Source organism: Centroberyx gerrardi, chromosome 17 (assembly GCF_048128805.1).
Source record: "Centroberyx gerrardi isolate f3 chromosome 17, fCenGer3.hap1.cur.20231027, whole genome shotgun sequence".
Classification (NCBI taxonomy): Eukaryota; Metazoa; Chordata; class Actinopteri; order Beryciformes; family Berycidae; genus Centroberyx; species Centroberyx gerrardi.
The window spans coordinates 10,614,198-10,633,051 of record NC_136013.1 but is presented as its reverse complement, the minus strand read 5'-3'; the positions used below and the strand labels follow the sequence as shown (position 1 = coordinate 10,633,051).

The window sequence follows — 18,854 nt, the reverse complement described above, 5'->3', positions numbered from 1 at the left end:
TGGATATCAAACCCAGTAATTTGCAATTTGGAAGAGGTGAGAAATAAACGGTGCAGCTTGCTGTTGCCTTCTCTCCATGCACACATCCGAATACACACACACACACACACACACACACACACACTCACTTTGATGAAGTTATCAGAGGTAGCTGGAGGAATTAGCCACTATTAGCCAATACTATTATGCATAACGAGATGCAGACATAGACGGATAGAGAGAAAGAGTGGGGGAGAGAGCGGGGAGCACAATGAGGAGTATATCACTCTAATCTAGGATTTCTCTCTTCCCAGCCTTATGAATATTTATCTCCTCCCATTACCGACAATGATGTTTCAATTGGGAGTCAGTGTGAGCATGTGCCATGGGGAGGGAGGGTGGGGGGGAATGCCTTTTCTCTAGTGGGGGTGGGGGGGGGGCGTCTGCCTGTAGCCCCCCAAGACATATCTGCTTCATCATGTTCTTGTTATATGGGGCCTTCTTCAGCTCTCTCTATCATTAGTAAGGTATGAGGTGAAGAAAATAGCAAGAGTTTCCAAAATGAGATATCTGCCATTTGAAAAAAAGTTAAGCCTTCTCTTCCAAAAGGATCGCAGACATCAATGTAAGACTCATAATGGGATCTCAAGTTGGTGAATTTAAGATTACGTTATCTATCTTAGAATATTTACCAACAAAATGAACATTTTGAGGATGGGTGGTCATGGGTGTTTTTGGATTATTGGACCCTTCAGAGGAAGAGCCACTCGTGAAAACTCACAGACTCAAATTGAAAGGCTACACAGGCTGGATTGAATGTGGCTCTTGTGAGACAGAGAGATTGCTATGTTTGTCTCAGACTGTGTCACATATGAAGGAGGCCAGTCAGAGCTGTACACAGTCGGCGGTAGGGCTGATCTGAGAGGCAGAGGGCTAGCTTCAGGCCACCAGGCACATCACAGTCCCCCTGGTCTGCTCCACAGTGTCAATGCTGCTACTGCCAGCAGTCCCCTCTACAAACAACAGCTATTTATATCACTAGCCTGCTGCTGGGCTTTTTAGCCCTAAACTCTGGTTCTGAGTGTGCATGCGCGTGTGTGTTTGTGTCTGTGTGTGTGTGAATGTGTGTGTGTTCGTGCTTATGTGTGTCAAAGCGATTATGTGCGATTGAAACTCAGATTAATTATTCAATAGGGAAGTCAGAGGCAAGCCGACAACATTTGACCGATGACTCCCATGGTCACTAATACTGTCTGCTACACACACACACACACACAAACACACACATCGTAGAAACGCGCTCACACGCCACAGACACAATGATGAGAAGATGATGACATCCCAGTGGAGCGCCAGTGGGAGAGAGAATCCCCCTCCATGCACGTACGCACACGCACACACACACACACACACACACAAAGACACAGAATCACACTCAGCCCCGTATTCCCCAATAGTCTGGCTCTTAAAGACCATGAGAGCAGCGGGCCTAAACCCAGGCATTAGGGAATCTAGACAGTCTATCTGCCAGGTTTAGGTGTCACTTTTTAATTGCTCAAACTGCTGTGCATTTTCACTGCCCTAAATTCATGGTTAATAGCAGTGTGAGGGGGGAAAAAAGGGGAGGAGAGAGAGAGTGTGTGTGTGTGTGTGGGGGGGAGAGTAGTAAAACGGGGGCACCTTTCTATCGCAACCTCCCATTGGCTCTGTTTACCGTCTTCTGCCAATGCATTTGAGAGCTTTGAGTATTCAAGCTGTATGTGTGTGTGTGTGTGTGCGTGTGTGTGCATGCATGCTCACAAGTGTATCCAAGCATGTATGTGTGTTGCGTAAGGAGGGTGCTGGTAAAGCCCCTCTCGGCAGGCCCCCTCTTCTTCTCTTTGCAGCCAGCGAGCCGAGCCCATTATAGTCTCATAAAGGAGGGAGAAGAGAGACGTTTGATATGAAGCAAAGGAAATAGATTGGCCTTATTTCCTGCCTGGCTGCTGCGCCGCAGACACTTGTGTTGCCTAGACGATGCAGGCAATTGACACTCAATTTTGTTTGAAATATCACGCCTCTATCATGTCATTATCAGCTTCCCCTGGTAATCCACAAAGCCGCCCTGTTTGATATCTGACAATAAGGGGGAGTCGCAGAGTCGCGGAATCTCTCACTCGATTACCAGGCAGAGAGGGAAAAAAGGGTTGAGAATGAAAGGGAGGAGAAGAGGATAGAGAGAGAAACAAAGAGGGAGCGAGAGAAGTAGAGATGGAAAGATAGACAGAGAGAGAGATAAGGAGAGGGAGAGAGAGAGAGACTACTAAGCCACACATTTGTGTGATGGCACCCTCAGAGTGGAGGTGAGGAGTGGATACCTGCCCTCCGCACAGAGACATACAAAGGAGCCCAGCATGCCGGGCATTATGGGGGAAAGGGGAATCTGGGCAGTGGGGGTGGCACTCTTTACAACTGAGAAAATGGGGCGATCTTGCCAGTACACCCACTCATCTCAGGAGGACTAATGGGTAGGCTGGAGTAATGATAGTGCTGGAATCATTCTCTTTTGCCATTCTCTCCTCTCTCTCTCTCTCTTCACTATTTCAGCGTCTGTATGTGAGCGTATGTACCTGTGTGCATGTGTGTGTGTATGTGTGTGTGTGCCAGGCAGCCAGCGTGTGTCTGTGCTATTTCTTGCTGGCCCCGCATGAAAGCAGAAAGCCCTCACCCACCCAAAAGGTGGGAAGCAGGCTTCTGAGGAATGAGCGTTACCTTCCAGCGCTGACGACCTCTGTCATGCGCTATGTGCTGGAACCTTGACAGGGGCTAATATTGACATATGTTGGATGTTTTCAGACACTCTTCAAACAAGGGAAAACACAGCTGTTGGTCCCTCAGCTCCCAGGCAGGCGGAGAATACCTTTTGTGCACCTATGCACGTTAATAAGGTGTTGTCTTTAGGGAGGGAGAGCGAGAGTAAGAGAAGAGAGGCCTTGCTAACAAGGCGATGTGGACGAACTCCTTCCCTAATCCCTCTGTCTGGTGGTGATGTTCAAAAATAATAGTGTTAGTAAAAACATTCCAGAGCAGAGGTGCCAGCCTCTGAAGAAAGGGGGGTTAATGAAGGGAGATATTAGGGTGCTGCCTGAGAGAGTGGGAAAGAAAGAAGAGACAATTCCACCCTCCCTCTTACCTTCAGAAAACTGGTAGAGCTAGGGCAGGTTAGCCATGCCGGGTTGCTACAATAAGGTCTCTTTCATACAGGTGTGTTGACGCCTGGGGCAGGCTTGGCCGCGGTCCATTCCATTCACCCAGGCTGATTTGAACAATAACTATCATATCTCTTAAAAGAGAAGGGAGGGTGAAGCGTCAAAAAGGAGATGCCTGAGAGCTCTGTCGGGGCCAAGAAAAACCCCCGCTGCCGTTGTCAGAGCTTGTTGATGTTGTCGGGAGGAAAAAACGGGCGAGGTTTTTCTCCCCCTCCAACCCCCCCCCCCCCCCCCCCCCCTACATTTTTTTTCCTCCTCTTTCTCTTTCTCCTCTTTTCCACTGGATTCAGTGGTTTTTGCGCCGTAGGACAGAGTGTGGAGAGGAGACAGAGGAACAAAGTGCTGCTGTGTGGAGCAGCAGCTGCTACTAGCCGGATCAAAGGGGCAACAAGCGTGGTCTTCCTGGCCCAACGCTGCTCTGGAGGTGTTTGACGGACAGTCAGCAGCTGGGGCCGCCCAGCCCGCCATGTAGGGGTCAGGCCACTGGACTGCAGGGCCCAGGGGTGACATCCCCTCACTGGACAGGGGGGAAAGGGGGGCAGAGGTGTTAGATGGAGAGTAAATAGACGGAGAGATGTCTATGTTTGTATCGCCTGTTGTTGTTCTTGCTGTTGTTGCTGTTGTAGTTCAGGGAGCCCATCACTGGGACTATTACAGATTTATTTCCATCAGTCGAATTGAATAGGCCTCTCAGACATTTACATTACTCTACTGTAATGATCCCATGAGGTCTCACTGATCCATGATAATGCATAAGAGGTGGTGGAAGCCTGCTTTTAAAGGTAAAACCATCAACAAGGTAGCATTCCACTCCATACTGCGGTATTCCAGCGCTTTGGTACTGACAGAAAATCAGAGGGAGAAAGAGAGAGAGAAACAGACACAGAGAGAGAGAGCATGCCGCAGTGCTATTGATTTATTTTAATTAGCTGCTCGTTAAATCGTGTCAGTTTGCAACACAAATATATAATTCTTTGTCTGATTTTCCACTCGAGCCTTAATGACTCGTGTACTCCCCGGGTTTCAGAGAGGAATGACTTCCACAGCTAGAGTGACAGAGCAATGCAAATGTTACTCATATAGGGCTGAGGGGGGATGCCACAAAAGGGCAATGAGTGGAGTAATAAAAAGGGAAAGAAAAACAGGTCAGTGAAAGTCCATGGAGGAGAGGTGAAACAGTCCCCCTTTGAGAGGCAGACAAAAGAGGGTGGAGGGGGGTATGGAGGGACTGTGTGTGTATGTGTATGTGTGTGGACGAGAGAAAGAGGGAGAGAGAGAGAGAGAAAGCGGGAGAGAGACGGAGGTAGAACTATGTAAACACAGTGGCTGCCCTAAACGTGGGCCCTCTCTGACGTTCCTAAAAAACGATCCCGGCTTCGCTCCGCTTCACATCTGCACTAAATCAAACACGGGGGTGAGGTAATGCTCGTCCGGCTTATGTCTCTTGACTCCTGTTTTAACTTAAAGAAGAAGAGAAGAAGGGAGAGAAAAAAGGGGAAACTCTGATAGGATGAGCCGGAGGAAGCTTCCTTTGCTCCTACCCCGTCTGCTCTCCTTCACTCCCCTCTATCCCTCCCTGCCTCCATCCTTGAGGAATGGAGCTTGTGAAAAGCTCCTTTGTGATAGTTTATGATAAATCCACAGATACGCTTGGTTCAGTCTGGTGGCAAGCTATAAACTGTTACAGGGGGCCTGTTAGGGCCATGTGAACTGATTCCATCAGTGTTGTTGACACTACAGTAGATTATCAGTGTTGGAGGTTCAGTAGCCCCAGACTGGCCCACCGACTGACTGGACCATAATTAGTGTTTGCTTATACTAAACACACCCTCCTCATGGGGTTAATTTGCATCCACTTCCTGGTCAAAGGACATTGGCTGTTTTTCTTCCTTCTGCCAGTCTTCCTTTTTTTTTGGGAGGGGATCAAACTAAAGCCTTCCTCCTTTGATTCCAGTGCGGAGTGACTCAATCGCTGGGGGTTTGGAATCTTTATTTCTGTCTGAAGCGGAAGTATGGAAGCAATGAGCTTTAATAGGAACCAGAGGACAGTCATGTTGGCAAACAGTGATCAGGGATTGAGTTCAGCACGTTCCCGTTCAGATTGTGTTGCATCTAATCTTCCTGCAAAGACAGGCAGGGGCCCAGGAATTTGACTGACAAACGGAAACTCGCTCGCTCCCTCTCTCTGGCATGGGCTTTCGAAACGGGCATGCGCAGGTCAGCCATGAAGGCAATAAACTGACAACTATTTCTGTGTCACAATTTCAAAGCCGCCTCCTCGCTTTGCACGCTCTACAGGGCTACATTTGGAGCAATCCGGCGCTGGTTTCATGGAGAGACATGTTTAGTATTTCTCCGTTTCTCTCCCTGTCTCATTCTGGCTCTGGCTCGGTTTCTTTCTTTCATCACAAACTCGTCAAACAAGTGACCCCACTCCTGATTGGCTGGATTCCCTCAGATCTCCACGGCGATTGGCCGGCCAACCAGCCAGGCTCTCTCTCTCTCTCTCTCTCTCTCTCTCTCTCTCTCTCTCTGTCTGTCTCTCTCTCTCTATCTTGGCTGCGCTCCAGGCTAGGGTGGTTTGGCATGAGGATTTCTCAGGGAAGGAATGCTGACAACAGGAGCGAGTTACCAGGTGTGGCTGCAAGTCAGTTAACCAGAAACAAGGTCTTTCTGACAGATTGAGAGGAGGAAGCAAAAAAAAAAAAAAAAAGAATAGCAAGACAAGCCCAGATTCACACAGACTGGTTTGCTCTGATTTCAAACTCAAAATGACTATGCCTTTCTATTTGTGGATATAAGAGGCCCTTCTTTTGCTATATGTAGATGCAGTAGGCTATGTTGCGTTTAAGGATTAAAGAATATCCAGACAAAGTGTCATGAAGGTGAAGGTACTCTCCTTCACACTACAGAGGCACTTCTTAGGTGTAAGATTATGTAAGTCCCCTATTACATGTAAGTCTCTTCTTCTGTCTCTGATCACCTCCCAACCCTCAACACACACACACACACACACACATATACACACACACACCCCGGGTATAGCGTAACATTGCATGCTAGCCAGGGTATTTAACACCTAAGCGGGCGCTCTCTGAGGCTCCCCCTCTGTGCGAGCGAGCAGATATTAGTGGCCAGGGATGGAGTGTTGATCCAGCCTAGCGGAGATCCTAGTGGACTCCTGCTGCCCTGGCTCCATCATTCATATCTGCCTGTTATTTCCCTCTGTGTCCCGCACAGCCAAAACACCCAGAGCACTAGTAAACTTACTGCTCCGTCTCACTGTTGGGGGGGGGGGGGGTTTTAGTGAGGTTCTCTGTCTTCCAGTGGAGACACATGTCTGCATGGGCACACGGACATGCATGCATGTACGTAAACACACGTGTCCCGCACGCCATTTCAGGTCATGTCAGTGGGAAGTGCAACCGCGGGTCGATCGACAGTACTGTGTGAAGAATGTGCTGACATGCACGTGCACACGTATTCGCATGCACGCTCCGAAGCATACTTGGCATACGCCGTAAGTGCCGTTTTTTGATATGCGACTTGAAAATGCGTTAAAGGTTTAATGGCTAGATGAAGCCAGTTGCCCACATTAAACAGCAGTCTGGCCCTGCCCCCACCAGCCCGCTCTCTCCCGGGGTAATGTACACATTCTGAGCTGTATCCAGAGGAATGACCTCCCCGCGACCCCCTAACCTTGCCTTTAATTATTTGTTTGAAGACAGCATGGAGTTCCCATGCTGAGAGGTACTCTGTGTGTGTGTGTGTGTGTGTGTGTGTGTGTGTGTGTGCGTTTGTGCGCGTATGTGTGTGTGTTACTGTGCTCTAACATTGAGCAGAGGCAGGCCATAATAAGTTAGACCACCAGATGTAGATAATAAAACATGGGCTTTGGGTTGGAGGTTTTTAGCCAGTGTCCCCTGTGAGCCTCCTGTGTTCTGGTTAGCCTACGGACACGCTGGCGGTGGTTGTGGTCACGTCCATGGTGTGGATGTGTGGATTTACGCATGTATGTTTTAGCGAGTGGTTGGGAATTCTGAGTCCCTGTGGTCAACCTCTGTCTCTCTCCCAGGGCCTCGGGTCCTTAGATCCATCCATCTATCCATCCGTCCCTCCGTATATCCATCCATCCTGCTTGACTGGCCTTCATCTCTGGAGGATTCTTGGTTGTGTTGTTCTAAGCACACACCATTAGCAGCTCATGGGAGGAGGGAAAACAGTGTTATCAGGCCTGGCTCTGATAATCTCAATTGGCTTTACTCAGACTGATAAAAGGTGCTCTGAGGCCACGAGAGGGGCCCTTGGTCAACCCCCCCCACCTCCAGAGCACCACACCGCCTCACCGTTACTGTGGCAACTTGTTTAGCGAATGAAAACAGAGTCTGTGTGTGTGTGTGTGAGTGTGTGTGTGTGTGATGGTGGTTAGCCAATAGGGACTGTTGACAAGAAGCAGGTCAATCTCTGAATCAGCTTGCAGGGAAAATATTTGAATATCCATATGTTTGTCTATGCTGTAAAGAGCTGTTTTTCATGCTCAAAATTACCATTTCAATGAGCGCAACACCCCCTGATAGCAAAACATTTTCATGTATACTTTATGTCATACATTTCCGATAAGATGTAGGAAAAACACAAGAAGAAGAACGCTGTTTTTTCAAGCCACATTTAGAAAAAAAAAAAATCAGGACAAGGCGCTTTAATCATACATCATAGTCTTCCGGGTGTAGAGGATTTGCTTTGCAGCACTGGAAACCGTATGGGCAAATTTAGCACCTGGGAAGAACATTCCTAATATTATGTGTTTATGGTTATGTCCCAGAATAGGTAAGAATGCACATGGTTGTGATTTTGAGCCCCTTGGTGCGTCTAGGGAAGGAAAAAGCAGGACATATATTTTGGCAGGCCTTGCACTTTGAGCTTGCCCAGGGAGTGTGATAGCAGGAATGTCTTACTGTTTACTTGCTCAGCTGGTTTTGATGCTGGAAGCTTCTTTCTCTCCTAAGCACCGCGGGCGTTTCTGACAGCATAGATAACTAAGGATGCTTTCTCCTTTTTGTTCTATCAAAAAAAAAAAAAACACTTTCACAGTTAATAAAACTTAATCCTCATTCCTCCCCTGAATCACAAATCATGCACTTCAATCATATAATTTCCAATTTAACTCTCTCTCTGTCTCTCTCCCTCGCTCCTTCACTTGTCCCCCCCCCGTCGTTCTCTCATATGGATGTGTTTCATCTCTCTCTCTCTGGGGCCCGCGGCACCCCTGCGTACCTGCACTCTGGATGCCCCCTGGCAAATGAGCACCGCGTCTCTCTTTTCCCAACCGTGCGTTTTGTACGTTTAACCATGTCACTTTGAGCGGGGCAGATTACAGGCGTTTAAGTTCATTGGAGAAGGTAAGGGCAGGTATCAGGGCTTCATGGGGGATTAGGAGCCCAAATTGGTTCCAGCCCTCCCTTCCTTCTAATGACCAGTCCTTTAGCCGTACTGATGGTGCCGTGCCCCGTACGTTAGGAGGAGGCGGTGGGGCTCTTTTTTCTCTCTCTCGTTTTTTTTTTTTTAAAGAACCAGCAATGGGCTCCATGCTGGACAGCTCCACCATGATTTGAAACCTCTCTCTAATATCAACCACATGTGGGTACCTGTAGTGCTAAGTCCTCACTGCCTTTTCAGTATGTGAGAGAGAGAGAGAGAGAGAGAGAGAGAGGGAAAAATAGAGAGGAAGAGAGAAAGGTGGAGAGCTTGCTCGGCCGGAGTGGCCAGCTTGTCTTTGACAGAGCCCTAGGCGTCCCATTCCAAGTTAAAAAGGTTGCCCCTGGCTGGCAGTCACCTCCAGATGACCTCCGGCTCTACAGTGGAAAAGCCACAGGAGCGAGGCCGGCTGGGGAGGCTTTGTGGAACTGCACTTATTCGCCGCTGTGGTGGTGATAAAACTTCAGACAGCCTAATTGATGGGCTCGCTGACATAACAATACCTTGTGAAAGCGCGGAGTGGCCATGCCTGGTCCTCATTTCTAGACAGCTGGAAGGGGAGCAGAACCCCCTACAATGCAGCCAGAGTGGGGGTCTTGGTGAGGGTGGGGTGGGGCGGGGTGGGGCGGGGGGTGCGGGGGAGTAATGAAAGGAACCATTTGTATCCTGCACTTCACTAACTTAAAACGTATTTAAAATTCCAATGAGTGATAACTCTCTAGGAATAACATTGTTTTTTAGGAGGATCAGAGGACAGTGCGTATAAAGTTGGTTATTGTGTGTGTGTGTGTGTGTGTGTGTGTGTGGTAGCAATTGTGTCTGTACAAGATTGAGGAAGAAAGAAAGAAAGAAAGAAAGAAAGAGAGAGAGAGAGAGAGCAAGAGTGAGAGAGAGAGAGAGTGATGTGCCACACTGAGGGTTCTTCCTCTGTGCCCAAGCTGCACTTAATACTTGAGGAATGTCTCCCTGGTGCCCATAGCAACCAAACGTAATCAAAAGCTTTATTAAACGAGGGGGGAATAGATCATAAGGAACATTAAAAGTATCCCTCGCTGGGTTCCCAAGTCAGCACACAATTGCCCTTTTGTTTGTTGCTGTTTTGTTGTGAGCGCCTCTCTCAAGGACTCGGTGGCTAATGTTGCCATTAAGTCATGCAAAACTGTTTTGTCTTTGTGGTGGCTTGTGATGAATCCTTCTGTGTGTGAATGCCGGGTGATTTAACGTTTGTTTTTCTCCTCTCTCTTTTTTCTCTGCCAGGTTCATTAACGCCAGGAGAAGAATAGTACAGCCCATGATTGACCAGTCAAATCGAGCAGGTAAAAAAAACAAAAAAAAAACTAAGAACAACCCAGCCAACATACAGTAGAATGCAGCATTTCTGCCTTTTTTTCCCAGCGTGCCGACACTCTTTCCAAATCCTTTACTGGCATGCACATCATGCCTGGAGCCCAGATTTTTAAGGGAGTACCCTACCTCCGCCCCAAAAAACAACCCCTCTACTCCCTCCTCCTCTCCTGCCTCCCATCTTCCCCTTTCCCATTTTCTCAATGGGATGTGCTCAGCGGTGGTGCGAGCCGTTTGCTGATTGACTCTAATTGGAGATTTCCCAATCTAAGTGGAGAGAGAGGTACATTAGCACTCTCTCTGTGAATTACTAATTGGACACAAGAGGAGCGCCAGAAACGCTAGCAGCAATTTATGAGTTATCTCCTTTTTTAGGCTGTTTTGTGTTTTTTTCCTGTCTAGGGGTAGAGGGGGTTTTCCCTCACTTTTTTGCTGCTTTTTTCATTTTATTCCCTCAAGCGTCGCTGTTCTGAATTTTGATCTTCAGTAGTCATTCAGCACATTTGAAATATCAAGGCCCCTACTTAGCTCACGATGGCTTATATACGTCAATATTTCAGTTTAACAGTATCAATTAATTTATTTTCGGTCATGAAAAATGCCCTTAGGAGGGAGAATGAGTTTTATATGATGCATTGATCTCTGATGTTCTGAGTTAACGCTTAGGCAGGGAGAGATTTCCATTCCTTTGGAACGGATTATGGCAAGCGTCATATTACAAATTGATAACGCATTGATTTACCATATCTGCGGTGGTCAGATGACAAAAAGCACTGAAAAATTGAGTAGTAAACATGCCACTCTGAGATCGAGAAAAAAAAATCCCGTAGAATGGATGCAGTCACCCTAAGCTGCATTGACTATGGCATTACTAAAAAGAAGCCGAGTAATTTGTCTTTGAGAGGGAAAAGCTTTTTTGTTGATTAGCAAGCTCACTCTCTAGAAAGTCCCTACAAATTGGGGTGGAGATTGTGCAAATTAACTTGAGCAATTATTGAAATGAGATGCGCTCTCAAATGTGGGCGACTCTCTCTACAGTTATTGTGCTCTTGTGTGGAATATTTGAGAGCGCACAACCAGTGTGGCAATCAGCAATCTCTCCAAAGACAGCATGACTAACAGCTTCCCCTAATCTTTAAGCTTTACAGATTACCCAGGATAATACTGTTATAGTCCTGGAATATACTGTTTGTTACAGACTCCAAAGAGCATTACTACATTAGGGCTAATAATAGACAATACAAGATACAACTGAGCAAATTGATTGCTCATCATCATTATAAATGGATACACTTTTGATAATAGATAATCAGGTAAATCATGCATAATAATGATTTGGCTTTTTTTTTTTATAATTATCTACATTTTCAGTAAATGCCAATTACTCATAAGATTGTGCTATATGAGTGAAGATATGTTCTGTATGTGCTATCTAATGACTGCTGATCTGAGCACTGGTTGGGTGAATTGCTTGTCTTGGCAGAAATTCTTCTCATCCTGTCAAACTGCATGCTTTCTTTTCTTGGTTAGAGAACAATGCATCTCCTCTGTTCTCTAATGCAACAATTAGTGTGTGTGTTTTTGAATGACACCAGCTATGTGTGTGTGTGTTTGTGTGTGTGTGTGTGTGTGCATGCGTGTGTATATTTGCGTGCGAGGACATACTGTATGCGTGTTTGCATGCCACGCGTCAGTCATTGCGGTCCATAAACATGAGCACAATGTCTTACAGTATGTTTGGGCTGGAGCTGGGACAATTGCTGATTGTCTGGTGTGTCTTCTCTTCTTCTCCCCCCCTTTTCGTGTCCACGTTTTGACTACAATCAGGTTTTCTTCTTGATCCTTCAGTGAGCCAAGGAGCAGCGTACAGTCCGGAGGGCCAGCCAATGGGCAGCTTCGTGCTGGACGGTCAGCAACACATGGGGATCCGGCCAGCTGGTAAGTCCCTCCATCTCCCTCCCTGCGTCCCTCTTCCCACCGCCATGCCTGCTACACCAGTCACCAGCATTACCCTCTGTTACTGTAGAGCTGCCACACATCAACACTGATCCTCTTGTCTATAGCATGAGATTTAGTCGTCTCAGCATGGCGTAGCTCCCCATGGCAGCCACATAAACCCTAACCCTAACCCTAACTAACGCTACACTACTATAATAACATCACCCCTGGATAGAGTCCCTTCACCCTGCACCCTTGTCTGCTGCTTGCATTGCTTGTCTTCTCTCTAACCCATCACACCTGGAAAAAGAAATCCCTCACAAATGATCGTAACCAAAAGGGATTTGCGGGGCGTGGTACAGAATCAAAACAACTTCACTACTTCACCGCATCTTGCTCTCCTCCCGCCATCGTCATTTCCCATCTAAAACCTAACCAACCTCACCTTCTCTCTATCAGCCGGTCTCCTCTGACCCCTCTGTGATTCAACCTCCTGCTGACCCTTTTCTGGCATTTATCTTCTCTTTCTAGGGCCTATGAGTGGAATGGGGATGAATATGGGCATGGATGGGCAATGGCACTACATGTAACATCCATCTTGTAAAGCAAAACGCAAAGAAAAAGGGGGAAGTAAGTACTGGGCTCTTTTCCTTGGTTTTTTACACTTTTGGGGCTTGTGGGTTGTTGTTTTTTTGTTTTGTTTTTCTCCCACAATTCCCTTTCACTTCACCACAGCTACCCCTCCCTACCCTGGCCATAATTTTACAGCAAGCTCCCTCCGACCCCCCTACTCCCCAGCATCAACAACTATCCGTTAGCATGCAGGGCTGTTTTAGCATGATGCTTTAAGAGGTAGACGGGGAGGGGGCAGTAGCCATGGATGAATGGAAGACTTGGGAATAGGGGGAGCCGTCCTGGGAGAGAGGGGCCGACTTGTGGCGCCAGACAACAGAAACGACAACAGAAGAAGGAGGGGAAGAAACAACCTGGCATGGCGCGCGCAAATTTATTTATCACAACAGCGCCATCGCTCTCCCCATCTCGGACAGCCAATGCAAATGTTGGACATTTAGGGAAAAAATAACATCTCCTGGGGAAGGGGCTGACGGGGAGAAATTAAGCAGGCTCCAGTGAAGCGATAAAGAAGGAGAAGTGAAACTGTCCTCCGAGTGACATAAATCTGTCTGGGGAAGGATTGATGCCCAAATTATCTTATATGCAAAGACGGGAACACCGCAGTACATTACGGTCCCTGAGCGAGATATACGGGCCGTGGGTGACATGGCCGATCCTTCACTGGGGGGGTTTTGGTTTGAGCTGTGTAAAGGGAGGAATGGTGGTGTTGGGGCGGGGGGGGGGTGCTGTGTGTTTTGATTATTTTTTACTGGAAGGGGGACGATTTAAGGGGGGGCGGGGGCCAGTGACTAGCCTGACCCGAGACACACACAGACAAGAGCAGGGAGACATTGAGGTAAATTTAAAGGGCTGTAGACATTAGGCATGGCTGCATATAAAGGGAGGGGATCTCTCTCTCACACACATACAGATACAGTCTCTCTTTATCTCTGTCTCTCCCTCTTCCCCTCTCTCTCTTTCACACACACACACACACACACACACACACACACACAATCCCTGTGCAGCTAAATGGCGGCAGTCTGATTAAGCTGGCCATTCCGCCTCCCGCTAGTGCCACAGTGCTGACATTTGAAAAATCAAGACATATCACATCCCAAAGGCGGCAGGGCAGAAGAGATTTTATTTAACACCTAAACTCCTTTGCCCAATGAGGCACAATATAATAACACTTACCTTGATTAAAAGAACCCTTTATATGTAAATGGAGACTGGATTTTCCGAAGGGTCACTGCAGCGATTCTGCCGACAGAGATCATTTCACCCCTCTAGTCCTCTCTTCCTCTCTCTCTCTCTCTCTCTCCCTCCCTCTGTTCCTCTCTGTCTCTCTCTCGTCCTTTCTCATCCCCTCCTGTCTTTGCTAATGGCGGCAGAAAAAAAGGAAAAGCAGGAAGCAATGTTCCCTAAAACAGCCACACAGAGACAACATTTGCTCAGGTTGGCTAATTCTTAATATAGGGCTATATAATTTTGAGACTATTTAATTACGTAACATACTTTATGCTTCATGACCAATTACATTAATAGCTTAATACAGAGGAATATTATCCTCTCTTGATTTGATTACACAGCCACACAATATGGTATATTTGGTACTTAATTATGGCCAGCCATTGAGCAGGACTGCTGTGCCATAACAGAAGTGCACAGCCAGCCAGGCAGGCAGGCAGGCATGCGGAGAGAGAGAGAGAGAGAGAGAGAGAGAGAGAGAGAGAATGAGAGAGAGAGAGAGAGAGGCCCAGTCAGTCCCCAGTTATTGTCTTCAGATGGTTTTACCACTCCTGTTAATAAAGGAGGGGGGGTCTCAGATCTACTTAACGGAATGACTGCAGCTTACAAGACTGGAGATTACCAGCTTACAGTGTCAAAAACATCTGCTGGGCCTTTTAACAGGAGCTGCTCTAGGTTATATGGAGGTGAGGGCACCCCTCATACCCCAGCACCCACAATGATTTATTTATTTTATGACCCCAATAGTGAGGTTTTAAGAGACCTGCTCTGACAAACATGTGCATTTCAAATGAACTGACATGGAAAGGGAGTATTAGAAAATGGCACAGCTTTCAGCCAATGAGATTGGTCATTAATCTCGGCCTTTGCTGTCCCTTTCCCCCCCTCTCCTTTCTCTCCTCCTCCTCCTCTTCCCCTCACCGGGGCCCTCCAGTGTAATTTCTTAATTGCGGTGTACTAAGGTGGAGGAATGCAGAGAGTGAGCATGCCTAGTGACCTTGCGGCGACCTCTCCCCTCCTCCGTACAGCGTCTAATCCCCCAGGGGTTCACATTACAAAGCAGGCCGGTCCAGACCCAATCCCAGACCCGGGCCCCCTGGCTCCGGCGGGACCCCAGCTCTCCCCTGTCTCTCCCCAAGGTCCGGGCCTCTACGGCAGCCATGTTCCCATACTCCAGTCCCAGGCTCCAGGAACACCCCCGCATCTTTACCCTTTTCTATTTGTTTACAACCAACAGCCCCGTGAAAAGCCAAACAGTGGCACCGCTGAGCCGGCTGTGTGTCCCGGCTCTGTCACGGTGTGAGAGATGCCAGCATGCTGGGGTCTCTGCACATATGAAGAGGGGTCCTGCCCTCCATCTTAAGGGACATCAACACACCCCCCCCCCATCCCCTGTCTTACTCTTTCTCTTCTCCTCTCTCTCTACTTCCTTTTATCTTCGTCCCTCTGTCTTGCTGCTGTCTCCTACTGTCTCTCTACTTAAGCTGTTGTTATTATACTCCAAAATCCACACTCCCATACATCTAAGAGCAGCACTTTGTTTTGGTTAAAATGCTCTCATTGAGGGGTAGAACTAAGCCCGGCGTCTTGTGATAGTTAGCTAAGTCAGTAAATTATTTAATAACTTCTTTAAGGGATTCTAAATCAAATATGTTCACAGAGGCACATCCCCATGAGAGAGCGCCTGTTCGGTTTGTCACTAAATTCAGCAGGGGAATTGACTGTTCCACTTGTAAAAGTATTAGCGCTCCTCCACATCAATGCGGCTGGTTGGTTTTCCTCACATCCTCCAGGACTACAGTGTCTGTGGATGGCTGAGGATCATTTTCCAACCTGAGACCTGACCACAACGCTATTGGGCATTGTAAACCACTCACCATAGCCTAAAATAGCCCAGTGCAATAATGTCTCTCTTTCCTTGCAGAAACAAAAAGCGCTGTAGTCAATGACGCCATGTCATAAAATCTACTGTGCTCTTCATTGGTAAAGCTGTGTCTAAATTGAATTCAGCCGTGTTAATGGAGAAGGAACATGTCTAAGCTGCAGTGAGAAAATTGTTTTACTGTCTGTGTAAATATATCTGACTCTCTCTCTCTCTCTTTCCCTCTCTCTCTCCCTCTCTCTTTCCCTCTCTCTCTCTCTCTCTCTCTCTCAGGTCTGCCAGGCATGCCAGGGGAGTACGTACCTCAGAGCGGTCCTATGGGCATGAGCATGGCCCCACCCAGTTACACCCCTCCTCATCAGATGACCTCTCACCCCTCCCAGCTCCGACACAGACCCCCTCTCCACCCCTACCTGCCCGGACACCCCCACGCCCACGCCCACCACCCCCACCCCGCCATGCTGATGCACGGAGGACCCTCCTCGCACCCAGGAATGACCATGTCTGCACAGAGACCCCCCTTGCTGACTCCAATTGACCCCAGTGCTGGAGGACAAGGCCTGGACATCCACGCCCAATAGTATAAGGGAACTTTGCTACCACAACGACAACAGCAGCTACTATGAGAAAAAAAAAAAAAAAAGCAGCAACCCACAACAAACCCTATTTTGAGACTATTTTTAAGAATAAAAAGCGAACCCTTTTGACCAGAATTAGACACTAAAGAAACAGAATTCCAGATGAGCTGTGATGATTCTTTTTTTTTAACTTGTCAATTTTGTTACTTTCATCCAAACGGAGGACCAAGCTGACAAGAACACTTTGTAAAGTCTTGGGCTTTTGGTAAAGATCAACAGAGGATGTTTTGACGTACACGTGTGCAAAGAGCGGACTGACGCACACACTCAAAAACACACACATTCACACACTCACACACCATCATAAACATGTTCAGTACACTTTCATGTGACGCGCTCAAACGCTTCTAAAATAAAATCACTCTGGAAGATTTAAAAAAGAAACAACAAAAAGACTCCAAGAGTTATAACTACTGTAGTATAAAAAGTATAGATAACTAAGTTAAAACTTGTGCATTTTTCGTTGATCACATGATTTATGTTTCCTGAGCTAGTTTTAGAATTAAAGGTTAACCCTTTCTCTCTCACACTGTGTGTGCTCCTACCTGGAGGAGAAACTGTCTCGGCAGCGCAGCACTATAAAAGAAAAAAATAAGAAGATGGAACATCTCAAAAAGGCTCCAAACGACAGAGGGCAATCAGGTCCTGTCCCCCATAAGAACAGGGCATGATGGGAAAAGGCTGCTAAATGACACCGGATCTCTCCAGAAGATTCAGTTTGAACATTTGTCATGCCCCTCTTTTTTTTGGTTCATGAATGAATGTTGCCCTGTAGGTTTTAAAGGAAAAAAATCTTAGTTTGAATTGCCCAAGCACTGGATTGTGTTGGTTTTATACATTTTTATTTTAATATTATTTTATTTTTTGTACCCTGGACTCTCATTGGTAAGAGCCTATTGAAGGAAGCTTAATAGTGGAAAAGCAACATCCTACGGCGCTTCTTTGTCTACGGATCAACATTCTTGCCATAAGGACAATACTGACACAATGGTTGATTCTATGGCACTGGAGAAGCAAATGATGGTTGATGCACCAAAAAACCTAAAACTAAAAAAAGAAAAAAACTTAAATTATGAACTCAATGCTTTTGGGGGGGGAAAAAAGCTGAGAGAATATTGTAACAAACTTCGTACAGAGTTCAGTCTATTAATTGTTTCATGTTAGATATTCTATGTGTTTACCTCAATTGAAAAAGAATGTTTTTGCTAGTTTCAGATCTGCTGTGGCATTGATATTGTATGTCCATGAATTCCTTCCTTTTTCAGCACGTGTTCCTCACTAGATGATAAGATGCCGTCTCCCTTAAGCTTTGTCAAAAATACATTAAATACTTGTATGAGGACTGTGACGTAATGTTTAAAAGGTGTTCAGTCACAAATGCTGTAATAAATATTTCATTTTTGATTTTTGTTAGATTTTTGTGTGATTAACTGTGTTATAAACAGAGCATTTATCCATTTTCCCAGTTTTAATACAAGTACGCTAAATTATTATTAGTACTAGTAGTATTATTGTTATTATTATTATTATGATTAATGTTCAGAAAGCATATCAGAGTTTCTTGGTTGCCTGTCAACAGCTATGGTTTTAATTTTACTTGCAAATGGTTTTCAAAATAGAACAAGTGATTCTCATTTTTACTAAATATCCTGCACTCTATTTACAAAGACTTGTTTCAACTAAACTGCTATTGAAAGCCCTCTTAAAATGACAATTACTAATTGTGGTTGAAAGATATTTTGCCATGGCAATTCCTCTAGGCAAACAAATATCTCCTCCAAATGATAAATAACTCTTAAATGCAAATGAAGAGTGCAAATTACACAGCAAATTCACCATCACCTCATTGTGTTAGACCAAAAGATTATCTCTCAACACTGATGTGGTGGTGAATTAAAAGGTGGTGAACTATGAGCTCTAGCTGGTGATCATCATAAGGGAAGCAAAAATATCAACAAAAATGAGTTTTATTTTCAGAAGAGCATTAATTTACACTTATTTTTCTTGAAAAAAAAAAAAAAAAAAAGATCTATCCTCACATAACTTACACCAGCTTGATACTACTTACTAACATGAATATTATACGTTTATGTCATAAACATTTATGTCAGTCTAAAAAGATGGATAAACTATAATACAAATAAAAAAGTGAGTAAAGTGAGTTTAGGTGGGTTTACCCTCCACTGCATCCCTGGCTTTCAAACAATAGAGCCTGGATTTGTCCCCAGTGCAATAGTTGTTCCTAGTGAGAACCATGATTGGCCTTTACTGTGTGCTGTGTTTATTTCTGCCGCTTTGCAGCGCCGCCTGTCGGTGGAATCCGGTACCGCCGCCCAGGCTTCACAGATGGGCTTTGATAGGCTATCTCTGCTCTCTCTTTGCCTGTGTTTGCCCGCGGCCATCCAAGTCATAGCCTAAAACCAGAAATGACAACATCACTTCGGCTGAAATATTCTCTGTCCTTCACACGGCGGTTTAAACTTT

At 46.2% G+C, this 18,854-nt stretch overlaps 1 protein-coding gene across 6 annotated transcripts in view; it reads left to right on the top strand.

Moving 5' to 3' along the window:
* The window catches only part of meis2a (Meis homeobox 2a), an 83,401-nt gene extending 65,627 nt beyond the window's left edge, over positions 1-17,774 (top strand). For 2 of the 6 annotated variants that reach the window (XM_071902191.1, XM_071902190.1), the window contains exons 10-13: positions 9,960-10,018; positions 11,874-11,984; positions 12,516-12,614; positions 16,006-16,144. In XM_071902191.1, the coding sequence (XP_071758292.1) occupies positions 9,960-10,018; positions 11,874-11,984; positions 12,516-12,574 (229 nt within the window). In that variant the 3' untranslated portion in view covers positions 12,575-12,614; positions 16,006-16,144. Of the gene's footprint in view, positions 1-9,959; positions 10,019-11,873; positions 11,985-12,515; positions 12,615-16,005 lie in introns of all 6 variants that reach the window. The other 4 variants (XM_071902188.2, XM_071902187.2, XM_071902192.1 and 1 more) reach the window with 3 other exon arrangements.
* The last annotated feature ends 1,080 nt before the right edge of the window (positions 17,775-18,854 follow it).